At 44.0% G+C, this 21,477-nt stretch overlaps 1 protein-coding gene and 1 long non-coding RNA gene across 3 annotated transcripts in view; one reads left to right on the plus strand and one right to left on the minus strand.

The window, feature by feature from the left end:
• Positions 1-5,505, minus strand: part of MAF (MAF bZIP transcription factor) — a 195,156-nt gene extending 189,651 nt beyond the window's left edge. For both annotated transcript variants that reach the window (XM_071440727.1, XM_071440726.1), the window contains exon 1: positions 3,786-5,505. In XM_071440727.1, coding sequence (XP_071296828.1) covers positions 3,786-4,879 — 1,094 coding nt within the window. In that variant the 5' untranslated portion in view covers positions 4,880-5,505. The remainder of the gene's footprint in view (positions 1-3,785) is intronic.
• Positions 4,487-11,017, plus strand: LOC139596426 (uncharacterized). The gene is made up of 3 exons (XR_011681315.1): positions 4,487-4,618; positions 6,249-10,312; positions 10,796-11,017. It is a non-coding gene; the product is annotated as an uncharacterized lncRNA (long non-coding RNA).
• Positions 11,018-21,477: the final 10,460 nt, after the last annotated feature.

The raw sequence follows: 21,477 nt of genomic DNA on the forward strand, positions 1-21,477 counted from the left end.
AGCCTTGTCTTTATGAGAGGAGATAATTCCCAGCTCGGCCAATCGCAACCAGTTTACCCACAGATTACACATTAACCAGAAAATGGAACTCAAATTAACCAGAATCTGGAGCTTGAACCATTACTCAAACCCTGGTGCAACAGCAGGTCAGATGCCAAAGGGCAGGTTGGTGCCCCGGCACTGGGGAGGGGTGAGACACAGCATCGGCTTCGGAGAGCAAGCCACTGCTGTCACCAACAGAGAGGCTGGTGTCCACCCCTGCCAAAGGGACCTCAGCGGGAGCAGAGTGACCAGCACCAGCCACTGCCCACTGACACAGGCTGTCGTGGGTGTAAGTGCTGCAGGGGGACTCAGAGCCACACCTTGACCTTGCAGCTCGACCCTTGACAGAGGCTGGACCAGCCAGGCAGAGGGAAGGCAACAGGTCCTGTCCCTTCAGGGCCACCAGCACCCAGGAGGGATGACCTTACTGCTGGGAAGAAGTTGCACCAGCTGCAGGGGGGAAAAACACAAAGGAGAAGAAAAAGGTGTTTGGTTTATGAGCCTGGGTCTGGAGATAACCCCCCCATCCTAGAGAGGCTGGAGCATCCTTCAGAGAGGCCTCTGCCTCTCACAGAAAGGGGACAGATAATCCCATTCAGAGAGCAGGACAGCGCTCTGCCGAGGGACACTGCAGGCTCTCAGGGAAAGGTGGCTTTAAATGAACCGGGTCGAGCATCTGAGGAGCCTTTCAAAGTTCAAATGCCCTTTGACATGGGGAACTGCAGTGAAGAGGGGCTCAGAGACCTGAATGTTTCTAGCACATTAACCTTTGGGGTTGATTGTTTAAAGCAAATAACTCTCAAAAGTTGGAGGAAGTCCTTTGGATTTTTTTTTCTCCGCTCCTCAGCTCTCTCTGGACTTTCTAAGGCCTGTAGCAAAAGAAAAAACAACAAAACAAAACCAAAAAAAACAAAAACAAAACAAAAAATTCCCCAGGGTAAAAAAAAAAAAAGAAAAAAGAAGGGTGAAAAAGCAAAGAAAAGAAAAAAGGAGGTAGTATGGACCAAAATGGTAAGAAATTTTTCAGTCTAGAATTAAGTGGCTCTGTGACAAGCCAAGCTTGATGCAGTGTCATCTCTTACTAGAGACAGGCATGCTTAGCTGGGATCAGATGATAAGAGGATGTGAAGTCTTCTCTTTCACTTCACTCCATCATAAAACAATCAAAATACAGGGCCATATCGTGTCATCAGGTTTTAAGCAGACCTCCCCTTTGAGATCTCCTAGAACTTGGTGGGATGATCTGAGTCACTGAAACTGCCCTCACTGCACTACTGAGAAGTCAGAAGCAGCACCTGAAAGCTCACGGTTTTTTTTCGTCTACCTGAAAGAGAACTTGAGTCCTAGCAGGTGACAGTTTTCCATTTTACACGAAGCTATGCTTTTCCTTCTCCCCTCCTGAACATTTTTGAGTCCAGCTCGTGGGTGAGCATCGCCCCTTCGGCAGGCAGCACGCTGAAGTACTGCGCTCGCAGTTATGGAACTTTGAACTACACACTAAGAAACTGAGTACAGAATCAAAAAAATGCAGTTTATTATTGTAGATTATTCTCTCTTTCGATATAACCATAGAGTTGAAAATGAAAGAAAAGCACATAGGAACATCACACGTGGTTAGTTAGTAACTCAAGATATAAAACAATTTTGCACAGCAAAATATGTAAAAGAAAAAGTAACTGACAAGATTTTTTTATATTTATTGTGGTAAGATTTACTTTCCATTTTTTTTTTAAAAGACAGGATATCAGTCCCTGAAAATAAAATTTACTGATTATTGCCTTTAAAACTGTGGAATTTTTGAAGTTACAGAAAATCCAGTTCTGCACCACAATACAACTGTAAAAAAATCTGCATCATTTTAAAACTGTGCAGTAATGCCATCTTTATAACTGCATAAATTGTATTAGCGTTCTAAACAGGTTCGTAATTTTTTTGTTGTTGTTTTTGTATTATATGCTTGCAGGTTATATCTTAGTGCAATTCAGTCCCAAATACTTCAATTTTGAAAAAAAAAAAAAAACAACCCATACATTTTTAATGTAAAATACCCCTATAGATATAAACAGGGGTGCCTCCCCCTTTTAATACTTTGGTTTTCAAATACAGTCAGTGGTATAGCAAGGACTACATATACCCAACTTATATTTAAGTTGCAAGCACATGCTGCATAAACTACTTTTTAAAACAGTCCCGTTGCAAATTCTACCCCCCTTTACATCACGACAGTAAACAATTTAGTGCATCAATCTTTAAAAAAAAAAATCTACATCTAAACAGACCTAACTCTTTCGAATTTATCTATAACATTCCTTTATCTGTAGCATACATTTTAACTGGGCTAACAGATGACAGAAACTAGAATTAAATTATATACTAGGAACCCAGAGCATTCCACATTTGACAATGACCAAACGCAAAATGAAAAAAAAAAATGGGGCAGATCACTTAAAATTAATTTTAGACTGTTTTTAGGCAACAGCATGGTTTCAATGTCCCCCCCAATTGGGATGTGAATTTTGTTTTTGAACATCTTTCCAAAGTTCTTTCTGTGTTTTTGGGTTTTTTTTATTTTTTTAATTTTTTTTTGCCACATTAGGTTACCAAAATCCATTCTGGCAGGTTTTTTGAGAGGGAATGCTTCAGTGCATTTAAAAGGAAGTCTGAAGTTTTGAGTAACTCAAAGCAGTTTTAGAGCAGATGCAAACTTTAATGGGAGGAAGAGGAGGAGGAAGATCAAAGGTTGCACTTTTTTGCTTTCAACCCAAAAAAGTGATGAGGCAATAAAACAAAAGGATGAATGCCATGCCATAATAGTCTCCAAAAGTCCATTTCCAAGCAAAAGAAAAAAAAAATAATTATACCGTACATGACCAGCATGCAGGGTTTTTTATTAATATAATGTCTCTTTTTCATAGTCTTTTGAAACAGTTATAGTTCATTGTTGCTAAGACAAAATAGCAAGCGTAATGCATGAGATGAGTATGGGATTCTAATGGCAGACTAAAGTCTCACGTTTGGCAGATTAAGGCCAAAACTCACATGAACACACCGAAGGTTGATGCAGGCTTGATTTTGGCAGGTTGATCTAGGCATATCTCTAGTTTTGCACAACAACGCTAAAAACTGATGGAACTCAGCAAGCTGGAGTCTAAAATTTTCACTTTTTTTTTTTTTGTATTTTTTGTTTTGTTTAGTTTTTAATTTTTTTTTTATTTTATTTTTCTTTTTGCAAAGCTCAAATCTCATATGAAGAACTCAGGATGGCAAAAAAAAAAATCTGACTTTTTGGACACAGCAAGCTCAAAAGAAAAAAAACCTCATGAACTTAAAAATATATAATATAATGTGGATGGCAGGTTTCAAAGAAGAGCAAGCTTCATATGAAGAACTGAGTTGGTGGCGAGTTTGTATCTTTCAAATTAAAAAAAAAAACACAACAGCAAGCCCCCACAAAAAAAAATTAAAAATAATAATAATAATAATAATAATAAACAGAAAAGAAACTCATGTAGAACTTTAGGTTGGCCAACACGGAGCCAGCCCACCTTAAAAAGGAAAAAAAAAACAAAAACAAACACCAACCCAAAAAACAACTTTGTTTTAAAATTGTTTTGAGTTTTTTTTTTTCTTTTTTAAAAAAAGGTAATAGAAGGTGGCAAGCGGGGTTGTGGCTCTAGCAAAGCCCCCAACAACAACTCACACGGAGAACTTTTAGTTAAGGTGGCAAGGCTGTGGGAACTCACATGAAAAACTCTGGAGAGGAAGGGTTGTCGCTGCTGGATCCGTTTTCTCTGAAGCCATTGCTGACCAGCTTCTCGTACTTTTCCTTGTAGGCGTCCCTCTCCCGGACCAGCCTGGAGATCTCCTGCTTTAGGTGCTCCACTTGCTGCAGCAGCTGGTTCTTCTCCGACTCCAGGACGTGCCGCTGCTGGACCCTCTTGAAGCGGCAGGACTGGGCATAGCCCCTGTTTTTGAGGGTCCTCCTCTTCTGCTTCAGCCGGATCACCTCTTCCTTGCTGACGCCCCGCAGCTGCCGGTTCAGCTCCCGCACCGACATGGTCACCAGCTGCTCGTCGGAGAAGCGGTCGTCGAAGTGGAGGCCGCCGCCGCCGCCGCCGCCGCCGCCGCCGCCGTGGTGCGGGTGGTGCAGCCCCCCGGCGCCGCCGCCGCCGCCGCCGCCGCCGCCGGAGCCGGAGCCGGCGGCCGAGGAGGCGGAGGAGGGCGGCGCGCTGCCCGGCGCCGCGGCGTGGGGGTGCCCGCCGCCGCCGCCGCCGCCGCCGCCGCCGCCGTGGTGCGGGTGGTGGTGGTGGTGGTGGTAGTGGGGCGCGCCGCCCTGCGCCGCCGCCGCGGCGATCACCGCCGACACCACGGCGGCCGCCGAGCCCATCTCCTCGGCCGGCACGGAGCCGCCGGCGGCCGCGGCCAGCTGCTGCCCTCTAGCATAGCCATCGAAGGCGCCGGGCAGCGGGTGGTGGCTGCTGTTGATCAGCGCCTCCACCGCGTCCTCGGGGCTGAAGCCCAGCGCCTCCGGGTTGAGCTGCTGCGGGTACCCCGTCATCCAGTAGTAGTCTTCCAGGTGGGTCTTCTGGTCGGAGCCGGAGCCGGGGCTGGGCGCCGAGAAGCTGGGGGACGGGGGCACGGAGCTGCAGGGCGTGCTCATCGGGGTGGAGGAGAGCGATCCCCCGGCGATCAGGCGGCCGCACTGGCTGATAATGCGATCGGTCTCCACCGGCTCCTTTTTCACTTCAAACTTCATCAGATCGAAGTCATTAACATATTCCATGGCCAGGGGACTGGTGGGCAGGTCGGAGCTGCTCATCGCCAGCTCTGATGCCATCCTTTTGCTGCCGAGAGTCCTCCAGAAAGGGTGCGCTCCGGGAGCGAGGGGGCTGCTCTGAGTCGCCACCGGGTGAGCCAGCTTGATTTTTGGCGAGCTCCGCTCCGCTCTCCTGCTCTGCCTCCGATCCGGTCCGCCCCGGCGGCTCCTCTCCCGCTCCGCGTTATCCCTCGCAGAGGCTCCGCTGATGCATCAGAGCGCGGGGCTCACGCTATTCGCCTTTTGCATAGAGGGTTTTTTTTTTTCCTCCTCTCTCCCTCCCTTCTCTCTCTCTCTCCTCTCGCTCTTTCGCAGCTCGCGAGCCGCAGCTGGAAGTGTTAGCTGGTGTTGTTGCGAGTAAATTTGTTGTTGTTGTTGTTTTGTTTTGTTATTTTTAACACTTCATGGTGCTTTTCCTCTGGGCTCTCTCCTGCAAAGTGCAGAGCGAGGAGAGAGGTTCATCGGGGGAGGGAGGAGGGAAAGAGAGCGAAGGCAAAAAAATAAAAAAAAAAAAATCAAAGTCTGTATCGCAACCAAAATAATAATAATAATAATAAGAGTTAAAAAAAAAAAAAAAGAGAGAGAGAGAGAGAAAAAAAATACAACTCGGCCTCAAAGCTACAGCAAGAAGATGAAAAATATTTAAAGGTTTGATCCGGCAGGAGAGTTTAAAGCATTGCGGAGTTTTATAGCGCCCGTGACGTCAGGCGGGACACGGGCTCGGGGCCGGGCCAATGGGCGCGCGCCGCCCGGCCTCATTAGCATAAGAGTCTAGCGACAGGGAAACTTTGCGGGCTGTCAGTCAGGGCTCAGCTGACTGTCAGCGCCCGCTTAACCCCCTCCTGGCCGCCGGCACCGCGCCTGGGCTCGGCTCGGCTCGGCTCGGCCACCGCCGGCCCGCTCCGCCCGCGCCGCACCGTGCGCGCCCGCGGCGAGCGCCCTGCCCCGGGGCGGAGTGCCCGGGGCTGCCCCTGAGCCCGGCCCGGCACCCGAGGGCGCGGGGGAGCTCCGGGCGGCCGGGACTAGGGAGGGGGAGCGCCGGACGCGGTACTCCGGGGGAGCCGGCAGCGCCCGGGAGGGAGCGGGCAGCGCGGGGCTCCGCCGTGCCCGGCGCGGTACCTGCGGACGTGCGGGCGGCCCTTGCCCCGTGCCGGCCGCGGGTCATCGCTCCGCACCCCCGCAGCGCCCCGGTCACTTATTGATTATTTTCTTACGGGGACGGTGCATCGATCCCTCCATCCCCCACGCCCGCCCGGAGGTGCGAGAGCCCCGCAAGTTTGCAAACCCCGCGCTGCCCCCGCACCCCTCCCGCCGCACCCGGCGTGCGGGCCAGGACTAATTAATTTAATACATTTAGAACTAATTGTATTTACTTTCGCCTCCCCCCCAGCCCCCCTTCCCTTCCCGTTCGGGAGGGGGCTGGGGCCGGTCCGGGGGCCGAGGAGCGGCGGCGGCTGGAGCGGAGCGGCGGAGCGGCGGAGCGGCTCGGTTCGAACCTCGACAGCGCCATCTCTCGTCCGCAGGTCAGTGCCGAGCGCCGGGCCGGGACGGGACGGGACAGGACAGGACAGGACGGGCCCCCCTCGTCGTGTCCCGCCCGCCCCCGCAGCCGCCGCGGTCCCGCCTGGCCCCGGCTGCACCCGCCGCGTCCCATCTCGGGCTGGGGAGATCCGCAGCCTCCGGGGCTGCCAGGCTCGATTTTCCGACCGGGCTTTATGGGAATATCGATAGAATTAAAGTTACTTGTAATTCCGTGATAAATGAGATGTCTCTAGTAAGTAAGATTAAGTGCGGTGCTATAAAGTTGTTTATCTGAAAAGTAATTCTCAGAAACCTGACTTCTGACACTTGGTCATATATTAAACCTGCTTCTTGAACATTGTACTTCAAATCCTCCCTTCTCCCCTAGCCCGGTCCCTTCCCCCCTGGAGTTTGCTATTTATAACCCCGCTCAGGGTATCACTCTGTAGGTGCAGGCAGGACTCTGGGTGATTTTTCACCGACTGTGAAAGTCATCATTTGCAATAGCCAAAGAATCTCTGCTTAGGAAATAGCACTTGGCGAGTGGATTTACGAATGGATAACATCTTCTGACTATGCCATTATCAGTGTGAGTGCCAGTACTAACATCTGAAAGTCATACAGCATGTACTGTTCCTGGCAGCTGAAAGGGGTAGGGCATACTGCAATTTTAGGAAGATAACTAGATCTAGAAATTATCATAGTGGCAATTCTGTAAAGGTAAAAAATGCTACCAACATTTCTAACAAAATCAAAATACGGTTGTGCACTGTCCCGCAGCACACCCGCACACACAGAGCCGTGCACATCTGCAGCTGGACCTTAGAGATGGTGATCCATGACAAAGTTAATGCAAGTTAACTGCTCGGGCTGACTTTCCTATTTCTTCACTTTGTTGGAATCAACAAAACTTCAGGCTCACAGCATAAATCCCCCCAGGAGAGGCCACTTCCCTGTATTTTTTTTTCTCCTGAGCAAGATGAATGTAGAACTATATACCCCTTAACATGCTTACCTGTGAGAGACATAAAGTGTGTGCTAATATTTTTAAATGAAAAATTTAAAATTTGGTGATTGCATTTCAGAATGTACAGTTGTAGTATTTCCCTAGGCCGTGTGGTAGATGGCTATGGAAATGTGGCTCCAGCCCCATAAAACAGTTTGTTTGGATGTGAAAATTCAAAGTGCTACATTTGCAAATGAGTAAATTTCCTGAGTAAACTCTGAACTCTAGACAAAGAGTATGAAATTGTGTGAGCTAATGGGGACCGTCTCTTAATTGATACCAATGTAAGCAAGTACTGCAAATTAATTGAAGCTCTGACCTACCAGAGCAGCAAGTAAAATTATTAGTTGGACAATATTGTTCTTGTGTGATTGTTACACAGAACTGCTGCACCAAAATGTCTCTACTGTTCAGTGCAGCAGAGAAAAAAGATTATTAGCAATTTTTGGATAACCTTCAGAAGCAACATTCTCCTCCCTACAGTATATAATTCTCGATTTAGTAGTATTTTTCTTTATTATTTGGCTATTCACAATGGGTGTCTAAACATTTACAGTCCTCTATTAACAGTGTTTCTTCCATAACAATCACACACTTTCATTTCAATTAGAGCTATTCAGTCTCCAGTTTTTCCACAATTATCGCAGGCCAATTCCCTGAGACTTCTCCCTTTTCCCAGCACTGTTTGTAACAATCCTGCCCCGAGCCAGGAAGAGGGAAAACTCCTCTGTCCCTCTCACAGCTTCTTGCTCCGGTTTGTTTTCAAGCATCTCCGTTCAACGACGTACCCATGGAGCCCTGCTCGCTCCCAGCGTGCTGCTGACCCGGTTCATGAGCCTCCAAACTAATGTATATTTATTGTGGGAGAGTTTTCTGACAGACCGTGCAGGGGGACGTGAAACATTAACTGCAGAGCCTCTGGGGTCGGCCTGCGTGGAGCACGCCAGCAGCAGAGGCAGAGCCTGCACCGCTGGAGCGCGTGTGCCTGTCCCACACACCACATCCAGCAGGAGCAAACGTGCAGCTTTCGTGTTATATGGACTCACAGAGTCATTTGTTATAACTTGAACACGTATCAAGACCAACACATTAAGTACAGTTACTGCTCCTTTTGTTTATCTAGTGTCTTATTTTATGGTGTGGAACTAAACAGTGTCCGCTGAATTTAACTATGAAACCAGCCCAACTGATTTCAGAAAGACTTCTGCAGGGTAACAGAGTGATAAGGCATAAACTACTCCTAGGTGCAGAGCTAGATAAATCCTTTTAACAGTCTTCAGATCAGTTAACAGGGTAAGTAAATCACATATCACTGTTAGCAGATTTATGGGAGAGAATTAATAGAATCAGACGAGATAATCTGGTAGGGATAAAATTGCTGAGGAAACAGTCCTGCCTTATATTGGAGGGTATGAAACAACAGTCTGATTACTGGGAGTCGTTATGGATTGCTGAATTATGAGCTAAATCATCATACGAGTAATTCAGTATTTATTAATTCTTTTCTCTTTAAACAACTCACAGATGCAAATAAAAGCCTCTCTCTCTTTGAAGACCCATTCTTTATATATTTTTATTGGATGTAATTTACTGTTTGCATTACCTGTATTTACTTCATAATTGAACATTTTGCATTCAAATTTATGTAATGCATTATGCTTGAGAATATATTTCTCCCTTATTAGCATAAATAGTCACTTACCTCATGAATTACTAACAAAGTTTATCTGAAAATATAAGTATATTTTTTATTAAGTGGAACACAAACATATGTACAATAAATTCTGATTTGCCAGTAGTTGTTACAGAAACACAGAACAACCCTGTATCAGAGAAGAGGGAAAAGAAGGAGCAGCGAAGAAGCAGAACCAATTACTGTGTGTGTATATGTGACAATAATTTCTTCTGTTGACATTTTGTTTATTTTTAATAAAGAGTGAGTGACTCAAAAGGTTTGCTTTAGAAGGAGCAGATGAAAAAGTATCACCTGGATGAATTTCTTCTCTCTCTTCCCCCAAAATTTTCGGGTGGACTGGGCTCTCTGGTGCTGTGCCACTGCAGCCTTTGCTCCAGCTGAGCTCCTGCTGACCCGCTGCACGCCAGGAATGGATGCTGCTCTACACTCACCTTCTCATACATTTCCCTTTTTTCCCCTAATCCTGTTTTTATGCTTGGGTTTATGTCCCAATAATCAATATAATTTAGGCCCATTCTGCAGTATCAACACAACCTTGCTTATTCAGAGAAAACCCCAACCCTATTGACTTCAAAAACAGTGGGATTGAATCCTTGATCCCATTGAAACCAATGACAAAACTTGTATTGATTTCAGTGGAAGCAGGATCAGATCCTTGATGTTAGCAATTTGTTTATGTCAGAGGGCTGATCCTACAAGAAATGAAAGACAGCAGCAGATCTGCTGGCAGGAAATCATGTCTGCTCCCCAAAATCCAAAGGCAGAGCTGTGGTGGATCTCCTTTATGCTGAGGTTTTAGCACCGGGATGCAGCATGGTGGGATGCCTGTATAATTTTGTCTGGACGCAGAAAGCTGGTCCTCCTGGGAGCATTCAAATGAGCACATCTATAAATGTAGCACAGCAAAATGAGCTACTTTTGCCACTCTCGCTTTTCCCAAGCCCGGCACAATCCATTTCTGTGACGACAGTTTTCTGCCCCGTACGCATCCAATACTGCTCTTTTATTTTAAGGCTGAGAAAATCTTCCCTTTAAACTCATGCTGAGCATCAAATTGGACTCCACTTGCAGCTGAACATCTTGGCTGTCTCTTCCTTTCCTCCATCAGCACCAGTATATTTTATGTAGAATTCTCCCTCTTAATGAAACTTGCTTCTCCTCTCTTCGCTTTCCAGTTTTGTATTAGTGTTACCGAATCCACAAGACTTGCTGCATTTCAAAGCTGCAGAAGGTGAGAAAATAAAAATATTTATTTCCCTATACAGTCTCCTATTTGGCCATTCTGCCCAGATCATGAATACACAACCTCTATTCAGTTGTCTGTAAAGTTTCTGTGGCTAAATTAGAAAAAAAGTAGCTTGAAAAGACAGGCTTAAACACACATTTTGGTTGCTTTTGTGTCACATCCAAGAGGGCTTGTGTTTTAGCTCTAGGAATTGTGAGGTTTTAGCAGCTGCTTCTATTTTATTCCCCTGGAAGTGCCTGACAGTCACTATATGGAAAATGCAGCATCGGTGCTACATTTGAGTGTGTGAGTTTGCTCTGTCTACTCTGAGTCCAAATGAAGAGAAGACTTTTTAGCAATCAGGATATTTTCATTGCTCGTTTATACTGTTCATAAAATACTAGAATATTGCAAATAACTACTTCATAAAATACTACAAAATATTGCAAATAACATTGTATGATGTAGAGGCAATTTCTCTCTCTGAAGGGAAGACAGCACAGAGGTGTGACTGAAAAACTGCAAGTGACTCTGAGACGTGGCTAAAGGCTGGCATCACCAGATTTGCACTGTGCTTGTTCCCTGATGCATGTCCCACTTTACTAATTTTCATGAACAGCTCTTGCCTAAATGTAAAAATCAATGAAGACATTTTGATGCTAGAAAAAAATATATTCATTTAAAAGAAATAAAGACTTAAGATGCAATAAAGATTTTTATACAGCTTTATGGTGGAATTTGTCATTTATAAGCTGGATGATCATGTTCAGCTATACAGTGTGGACTTTTCTCTGAAATTAGCTGAAGTGGGTAAATGGAGAATCTGGTAAAAATTCTTGCACAAATAAAACTGAAAACTCTAGAGACTAGCATTAGTTAAGAGGAGGGAATAAAATTATTACATTAATATTATGTGTCTGAGCTATCCTGGTAATGTCCTGCAATATGCACACTGCATTTGTATCTATTTTAGCTCAGAAAAATTATTGCTGCTTTTTTCCCTTCTGCTCTGCATTAAGTTGTTTCAACAGTAAGAATGGTTGCAGTGGCAGCATGAAAAAATAAGTGCATTTTATATGCTATCTCTTTCTTGGAGTCTGCTGTCAATAAATGGTGAGGAGGGCATGATTCTGACGTGATGTTTTGATGTGTAACTGTGAAGGTTGAGATGGTCTTTATTAAAAGTTGTGAACTTCAGTAAATTTTAAACAAAACCGTGATTTAATGCCTTGAAGTGCGAGATGGCACAAACTCATTAATTTTTGGTGATAAACTGTGCTGCATGCGATGGGCTGAGCGCCATGCTCTGGACTTACTCCCTGTAAACAGTAAAATACGATAACTGCTTAAAGTAACTGATGGGGTCTTTAGCAACACAAGGTTCTTGGCTTACATGACCTAAAAAGGTTCATTATAACAGAGGAGGGCTGGCGTGGAGCCCCGCGGCTCTGGCAGCTCGGAGCGGGGAGGGTCACCCGGCGCAGGCAGCCAGGGAGGGATGGGGAGAGCGAAGCCAATTCCAAGCGGCAGCTTCTGCCCGCTGTGCGCTGGGATGGAGCGGCTGGAAACGGCCCCGGGAGGGGCAGGGGGACGGGGATCGGCCGGGAAAACCTCGCACGGCAGCAATAAGAAGAGATACTTCGAGAGAGATGGAGGGCTGATGGCTGCGGCACGGACGGGGAGGGAGCTCCGAGCCCTGCGCCCCTGCCTGTCTGTCTGTCCATCTGTGGGGCAGGCACAGCGCTTGCCAGCACGGCAAAGATGCCCCAGACGCGAGGAGAGCTGTCGGATGGAAGGTGGTTATGAGTTATAAATCCAAACCCCAGATGAGCAGTATGTATGTAAGAGCGCCTAAGGATCTTACATTACCTCCAAGCCTTAATTATCTGACTGAATCTGGCCTAACCTGCTTATCTTCTGAGCATTACTCATGGGGCTCTGGCAGGAGGAGGTGTCGGTGAATACAGGACAGCTCTGGAGCCAACACCTTTGCCAGTTCAACTGGCAGGAGTGGAGGTTTAATCGTGGGGAGGGGGAGAAGTGGGGGGGGTTTCCTCCTTCCCAGTCTGTCTGTCCTGAACGGATCCAGCTGACTCCAACTCCTGCCCTCTCCAGCCAAGGTGAGCCAGCTCGCCTCCCAGCCATTCCCCTCCCATTCCCCAAGTTCAACAGCCCAACTCCACCTATGGTTAAGGGTGCCAGGCAGGAGCTTGGCTGCTGGAGCTGTCTTGACTATGGAGATATAGCAGCATCTGTCAGAAAATCTATGTGAAAACAGTACCCGTGCCAGCAAATGGAAACTGTAGCTTTCTAATCAGCTACATTTGATTTGGTTTGATATATTTAACTTTTTTTTTCTCCCACGATTGGCAAATGTGTTATTCTTTCACAGAAATGAAAACAACCTGCAATTTACTGGATTGCTTTACAGAGTCTTGGTGCAAAGAAGTGTATGTCATTATGACATCTGATATCTTTCAGTGCCATTAATTGTCTTCAAGCAAGGGATGGAAAGCCTCATACCCCATTTTTTCCCCTCCTACACCCTCAGAATTGGTCCACTGTTATAGGAGTGCTGGGCAGACCTGGTTCAGATTTGTCTCCATCCGGAGTCTGGGTCATTCGGAAACTCTAATCCTTAACTAAAAGGAAATGATAAAAATACCCATGAAATTAATTTTCACACCTGCAGTTGGAATTAATAATGGCAACCAGAGTGGCATCCTATTTCAGCTCCCTTGAGGTGACTAACAGTCCTGGTCATTAATATAATCCCAACCACCAGAGGAATTCACTGTCTGAGGGATCTACCATGAAAAACAAATGATCCCCAGAGCTATGCCTGCACAATGGAAACTGGCTTTAGTCATGTATTAGTCATTTTATCACAAGATTGTATTTTTGCACTGGGAAGTTTGCGCTCTGTTATTAAAAGACAACAGAACAGAACAACAGCATTTGACTTGGTAATTTGCACACAGAGTTTGATTATGTTTGAGCTTCCTCGCTTTAGAAGGATGTGTGTAAATGACTAAGAGCAATAAAAGAAGTCTTCTAAGTGTGAGGCTTTCTAATGCAAAGTTCACATGCATTTATTACTGTCTGTGCTTAGCATCCATCCTGCATATATCTATGCTTGTACTTCATCTTGATAAGGGAGTGGTCTATTGCTAAAATGCTGCTTCAATTTTCCCCTGATTCTGCTTTTCTCCCTTAATTGCAAGGGATGAAATGTGTCAAGTGTCTGCTTCACTCGGCTGGGAATCACGGCACTGCCTCTGCAATTTCCCAGCCTTCAAAGATGACATGCAGCTAGCAAACTATAAAGCTAAGCGACTGCTCGGTGGCTCTGAGCTGCCTTCAAAAGGCATTTGCTTCTAGCAGTGGAGCAGCATTAGGACTTCAAGCAGGGCGCAGAATAGGTGTGCACTCGAATCCTTTAGCAGAACCATCTTTCAGAAGGACTTTCTCTAATTATGTTTGTTTAATCCTGCCCTAATGGCCACACGTGATGTGCTCTGAATATCTGAAATGTTTCAGCTTTATTCTCCTCTGCTGCGAGGACCAGCTTGGCTTGTGAAAGGCAAAAAACTATTCCCTGTGCCCCAGGAACCATCTGCTCAGGGTGTGAGCACATTTCTACAACTACCTGTATTCATAACACAAAGAAGGTGGTCTCTTGCCTCTCCTAAATGTAAAGTCTGATATGGTTTTTTTCAGGCAGTACACACCTATTACACTGTGCTGCATGCATTGTTCTGGGAGACAGTAATAACCTCATGGTGCTGCTGGAGAGGTCTTCCTATGCCTGAAGTTGTTTAGTTGCATATTTACTATGTCATACAAAGGGGCTTAAAGTTCTTTAGCAGTGGTGCAGCACAAGAATTCGAGAGAGAGTTGGAGATACAGGCTTGTGTCCCTGTAATTTGTACAGACATTTCAGCCACAGCTTTTTCCTCTCCATTTAGAGCAGTTACTAGGATCAGTTACTGTGAATGTAGCTTGTGTTATTCCCTGTGGAGCGGGAGACAGGTAGGGCAGTTTCTCTCTTTATTCTTTCTGTCCTCTCTACAGATTTACACCTTTTATAGCTGTTAAGGTAACTACCAAACTACTTAGAGACTGGCCTCTTGCAGTGGCAGGCCAGCACTTTCTGGTGTTAGTTTAGCCCCAGCAGGTTTAGATTCCATCTCCTGCAGTCTCTTCTAACAGGGATTCATTTTTTTATCTGCCTGAAATTCAACGTTCAGCCTGAAGATGATTCCAGCAGCACCTGGCAAGGTCCTTTTGTGAGATATGATCTAAAATCAAGCTCTAGGAGCCACTAATAAACAGGTGATATACCATAAGGTTTCTCTAGTTTCCCAGATGACTCAAAGAGCCTGCTATTACCAAATCTAGCCTTTCAAATTTAAAGGGAAGGTATCCATTGTGCCACATTATTCTGCAAGCACAGCTGGGAATGAAAAGCTGCAGCTGGGTGGGCACCATCTCAGAAGAACTGGGATGCCCACACCTTTGTGTCACCAAAATTAAACAGGTCAGTACAAAAGAGGGCACTTCACTCCACAAAGGTCATGCAGTGCCTTGTATTGCACGGGTCAAGCCACCACACGTGAACCCTGATGCCTGCTCACCCTGCTGCTACATAAAAATTTGCACCCCCATGTCAACCCACTCCAGCAGTTGCCAGCTGCACAGATTAATTTTTAACCTCCTTTTCGTTTTCCAGGGCTAAGGCAGATGAGTAAACACTTCACGCCAAGCCTCAGCTGGGCAAGCTGTTGTCAGCTCAGTGGAGGTGACTGTTCCCAAGTGTCTGCCCTTCCCTTCCCAGACCCCTCTTTTTGATTTGTCTGTTTTCATAGAAGTTTCATTCTGCCTGCTGGCCAGACACCAGCAAGAATTCCTCTGATGCCTGTTCACAGCAAAGGTGCTGCAAAGCTGCAGTTATCTGAGCAGAGGAGGGCTGCTACAGGATTTCCTCATGGGAAAAAAAAATAAGTTCAGTTTTAGGCTTCTGGTGGCTTCTCTGAAAGATAACTAAACTTTGCATTCATCACTATCTGGAACTTGATCTTGGGGTCAGAAGTACAAGCATGCAAAGTCTGCCTAAGCGAGGATGATGTTTAAACCCCCTCGCTATCTTCCCTATCACCTCTTTTAACAATACCCAGGTTTGGAGAGGACCATCCTCCTTTATTTTGGACCGGTATGGCAGCTGCCAGGGGTAGAAACTGGGCTTCCATATCTTCACAATTTGAAGCATAAAAATGGGGTTAAATATTCTGGATATTAGTCCTGCAAACCCCAGGCAGGGCACCTGAAAGCCATGAGCCCCAACATTGTACCCAGACTGAAAGTCTGATGAATAGAATGTAGTAGAAAACCCTCTTTCATTACTTAGCAGGTAACTCTTTATTGATGCTACATAAGAATTTTGCCTCATCTGAGGCTGGATAAAAACAGAGGAAGTTTTTCAACATTTGGCCCTTCATTTGGGAATTTCAACTAATAACACTCTGTCCTTCCTCTGTTTCACAAGTCCCCTAACTAATATACTGGGATATGTGAAAATATTGCTATGACTCATATCTTAACAGCCCAAATCCAAACTTCTTTAGAGGCTTGGAGTGGTTGGGGAAAGGGCAAAATTACAGAAATGAAGATGTGATATGTGAAGCTTGCTCTGAGGAGGGAACACCCATAACATATCAATGCTCTTCAGCATCACCAGCCCGGTAGTAGTAAACAGACAAGAAAAGTGCTTAGTACATCAAACTTTCTGGTTAAAAGCAGTTTTCATCACCATGTGTCCAAATTAGTAAGACAGGAAAAAATATACAGTATCCTGGAAAGTTGAAGCTATTGGTCTCACCAGAAAACCCAGCAGAAAACTCAGGGATGGGGCATCAGATCAGATCAGGAGAGCAGAAAAAAACTGAGAGGAAATGAGCAGTGCCTGGTACTTAGTTTTATCTCATTTTAGGTGTTCTTTCCTCATAATTCATACTGACAATTAACTATTTATTTCAGGAAAATACAAGAGCTGGTGAGGAGGAAAAAGTTGACATCTGATTCCCTTTGGCTGTCAACTCTACCTAAAGCGTGTGCTACAGAGGTTCAATGAAACTTTTCATTTGGACAGAACACAGACTGTCCCAAGTACAGCACTCACGAGTGTCCAGTCATGTGCAATTCAAGGACTTTGTGGTAAACACCACCTCTGTAATGCAGAACAATTAAAGTTATTCTCACCACAGCTGAGCCTGGTTCATTTGTGAACAGGGTGCAGTGAATGTTGTATCACGCCTGTGAGGATCTGACTGTTTTAGGAATAAACCTTTCAAAGAAGGGAAGACATTGATAAAAAATTGAGGTGCCACAGAAAAGGCCAGATGTTCAACTTTTAGGCCTTTAAAGGGCATGCAAATTTTTTCTCATGGCTGAATGTGCATATTACCCATTGATGTGATCACTTATGCATCCAGCTCATCATCTGAATAGGCAAATATCATATCTTCTGCAGCAACCATACTCAGAATTTAATGCAAAATTCATTCTTTTTGAAAATCAGTCCCCTAGAACACAATGGTAAATCATGCACGATGAAGTGATATGAAGAGAAATGCTGCACCCTTCTTCTGAGGTCTTTATTTCTTTTCTCTAGAAAAAATGTCTCCACCTTGATGCTGAAAGCCACAATTATTATTTCTTCATAGTCACACTGTGTCGCTACTCAGTGGCTCACATCATTGATTGGGCTCCATTATGCTAAATTCTAGAATGCCCAAAGAGCTAAATATAAATCAGGAGATAACAGATACAAAAATAGATGTGGACCACAAGGTAACCATGAGCCACAGCTACCATGAGCCTGCAGTAGATTTGTCTTCTGAGGTGCAGTGAAGCAAAGCTGGGGTGACTCAGGACGTGACAAAAGAGCACAAAGGACGAAGGGTTAGTGGTGGTTCTCGCATCACTGAATTACCACACTGAAAGGATTATCCTGCATCATGATAGATGACAGGACAGCTTTCATGCAACCCATGATTGAATGATGCTCAGAAATGAGGGTTCTCATCCCACATGATGAACTCACTTGTCTTTTTTTTTTTCAGTTTTTTTTTTCTTCTTTTTTTTTTTCTTAACAAAGGTAAGATTGGTCTCCCAGGAACAGCCATGGTGTTTTCTCAGCTCTGCCATGGTGTTTTGCCTTGACTTTTGTTTCCTGGCAGCTCCAATGGTTATGGGGTTCCTTGCTCATTTCCTTTCCAACCACATGATGTTTATAGTTACCATGTTTGAACAAATAGAGTAAATTGAATTGCAGATGATATGTAATACAGTGTAATATAATACAATAATATACATGAAATGTACTCTACATTTGTATATCAGCTTGTTAGCAGCAGTCCTGACCTTAACAAGAATTTCTTAGAATCCCATCTCCAGGCACCAGAATCCTTGAGACCACATGTGATTTGGTATGGAAAGATGCTTTCCATTCATATTATGACCCACTGTGTTTAGCTGTTCTCTCATACACAGCGACAGATGTATGTAAGAAAATATATGTAGGAAAGCAAACCTGCCATGATTATCTGCCTCCAAAACGAATGCTTACTCAGGAAGACAAAAACACTCTCCCCCTTGCTAGGAAAAACCTAAGCTATGTTATGTCACACAGATAACATGCCCGTAGTTTTGGTGCCATAAAGCATAAATCACAATTTAGCCCTCTGCAAAAAGCCTCTGTGCCCTGAGCTGCTGTGCCCCAGAGCCCGAGGTGCACCTTCCTGGGAGGAGATGGGCAGAGCTGCAGGAGGGGGCGAGGAGAAGCCACGGCTGCCCCTGCCACCACACATCATCTCTGCAAGGGCCCAGCTGGGAGCAAACTGGGACCCAGTCTGAATGTGGGGGTTGCTTTCAGGTGATGTCAATGCAATGCTTGCTTTTCTGCTTTTTAAAGGCTTAGAGCAATTCTGGATCTGTGTCAGGACTGTGATCCCCTGTGCAGGATGGAAAAGGATTTTTAATGAAAACAAGCTTCAGTTGTGAATATTTTAATACAGTGCCAAAGTGGTAACAGGATGATAAAGTTTTGATAGGCCTGGTATTGGCTTTTATTTTTTTAAGGGGGAACTCCTCTCTCACTAACAGAAAAAGCATTTTTAATGCCAACATCAATATAAAGTGCTGCTGGGACTTTTATATCTTTTCAATATCAGGCCTATGTTCAAGGAGAAAAAATAAATGCAGTGTTCACAACCATTTGATATTATAGCTGAATAGCTTTCAAAAAGCTCTTACCATGTTTTTATGCACAAAGTATGATTTGAAGGTTGAGGATGGAAAATGAGGGAACTGGAGGGGAGGGGAATCTTTTTGTTAATTTATAGATGCTAGCTGAAATGTTTAAGACCAATCTTGCCAGGGTCACAAAACAGTGTGGAGATTGGTTTATTTTGCAAATAGCAGAATTTCTTCTTCTTCTTCTTTCCATCTTTTTTTTTTTTTTTCTGGCAGCATCAATAAATTTGTTTGATGCACTTTAAATGTTTAATTAAAACATTATGTTAGCACATTTACTGTAAGTGATAAAAACACTTTGGAGGTGGTCTTAAAGCAATTGGTGGCTCTGAAATTGCTAGACATGCACTAGTAAATCAGATACAAAGTCCATAAATTGGAACGATTCTCTTTCAGGCCTGTGCCATTTCACAGATATTAAAGCTGCTTAATTTAATTCCTCAGTAATGTGGAATGTGTACAGCAGCTGATGTCACTTCTTCAGACTGATTGTTTAAGGTCATATAAACTCAGGCCTACAGAGCACAGGATAGAAATTCCCTCTTATATTAATACTGTTTATAATTCAGTTCTCCTTCAATCCCTTAATCAGAAAAGAAATGTTTATTGTGTGACATTGCTAAAAAATAAGTAGGAATTGTAATGAGTACTTGAAAAAGTAGAAAAAATATTCACTAAATCACAGCTACTGGTACCAAATGTCTCTTCTTTTTAAGCAGGCTTGTTCAACTTGAAAGAAAAACTTATTTTTAATGCAAAGCAGTCACTTTTATATATGGAATTCAACTCTATTTTGTAAAGTAAAAAGTACAAAGGAGAAGCAAAAGCTACTGTAAACTATTCCTTGCAAATGACTTTGTTCCCCAGCAAGTAGCACTGCCCCATATTTACCTGATGAAATCTATAACCAGCTGAAGTCAATGGGTGTTTTGCTGCTTCCTCCCATTAGAAGGGCTCATGCTTTTAGGAATTGCATAGGTAGCATCTTTAACAATATGCAAGGGATAGCATCTGCTGCTCCACTGCTGTTTTAATACCTGCATTCAAAACACAATAGTAATAAAAGCTTCAGAACAAATTATTACGATTGGCTTCTTTGCCTATGTTGGAAATCTTTACTGAATCAAATTAATACAGAATATAAATATCACAATTAGATTTCACCAAGATGAGCAAAGAATGAATCTTCCTTCTTCAGCTAAGAAAGTAGATTTTCTTGAGAAATCTCTGAGTCAGCATTTCTTGCAAGATGAACCTTTTTCCCCTTCCCCCACCAATGTCAATAGCTGAGAAGTCAATGATTTCCAAGGATGTCACGGATAACTTGCAATAGGAAAGGTAAAAGTTCACTCATTTTGATGTGTACATAACCTATTTCAGTCATCTTTAACAATATGTAACATGAAATTCTTAGCATGGAAAACCTGACTAGATGTCATGTCCCCTACTCATAAAAACAAAGCTGTGTGACAAGTTTATCCCAGGATGCAGGAGAAAAATTAGCTCCATTAGAGGCTTGACTCTGGAGCAGCAGGAGCTCTTCACAAATTGCTCTGCTGCAGGAGCCACTGGGTAGATGGTTTCTCGACATGAGGGTTTCTTTCCAGGGCTGTGAATATTTTATTTTTTATTCTTTGCAGTGTCTGGTACCACTGAGCCCTGACTCATGGGCTGAGATCAATGCCATGCCAGGGATAAAGCAGCAGAGCTCAACACACGCTGCTGCCGGTGATGTCAGAGGAGTGTGTTGGTGAAAATGATACTGTCGTCTTCAGTGTGTTTTTAATTCATATTTGTTCTCTTTCCTGATGAAACCACGTTTTTACCACCAGCATGAGGTAGAATGGATTTTTATCTCTCATGCATCAACCAAGTTATCAGCACGTTCTAATTACAGTGTGTTGTGAGAAGCAGCAAGAGCACAGCTGGATGTTCCGACTCCAGATCTGAGGTGTCTGCAAGGCAGACATTTAAGAAAATAACTAAATACTGAGGCTCATTAGACCATGTAATATTTAAAGCAGGGTTGAATTTGTCTCATGAACTCTGTCCTGTGTGGTCAAATTCCAACTGTATGTCTGCCTGCCCTACTATTAATCACTTTTTGGATCAAGAGACAAAATCACCTCTCCAACATTCTTAAGCAAATGTGTGTTTTTTCCATAAACAAACAAAGAAATCAAAACTATTTATCTTAACTTGTTGATTTGTCCAAGTTATCTCATCCCAGATATAAAGACTATCCCAAATATTAACAGGGAAAAATTCTTTGTAACAGCTGCACCTATTTTAAAGCTGTTATTCTCTTCAGTCTTATGCTGCACTGGTTGCAGTCTTTAATGGTTAAAAAGAGTAGCAAAGGAGTAAAACCTGGGCAATCTCACTCATCTTCATCTGACCTATTTCAGATTCTCATAACTGTCAAAAGAAACAGAGAAACCAACTGTTGCCACACATAGTGAGGCCTTCACTGATAAACTCTGACAGAGCCCTGTCAAGCTTCAAAGTAATTTTCAGCAGAAATTAATACTCTGTATTAGAGTCAATTTCAGAAGAAATTAAGTAAGCGCACTGGAGTAATTTATGCCACCATTTCCAAAAGGAATAATAGCTGATTCTGAATTTGTAATAAAGAGTATTCATAACTGAAAATTAAATCCCAGATAGTGGCAGTTCAAATTTGGTCATTGTGCTTCATATAAAGAAAAAAGCAAAACATTTATTGTCAAGTATCAGTCCAGCCAGAGTTTCAAAGCACCTGCATTGGAAAAATATCATGAGGTGTGCCCACAAGTCATGAACATCATTCCCGAATTTTGATAATGTGTAGCCATTATATAAATACATATACATTATAT

Source organism: Agelaius tricolor, unplaced genomic scaffold (genome assembly GCF_023055355.1).
Source record: "Agelaius tricolor isolate 1412-34295 unplaced genomic scaffold, bAgeTri1.0.p SCAF_15, whole genome shotgun sequence".
Lineage (NCBI taxonomy): Eukaryota > Metazoa > Chordata > Aves > Passeriformes > Icteridae > Agelaius > Agelaius tricolor.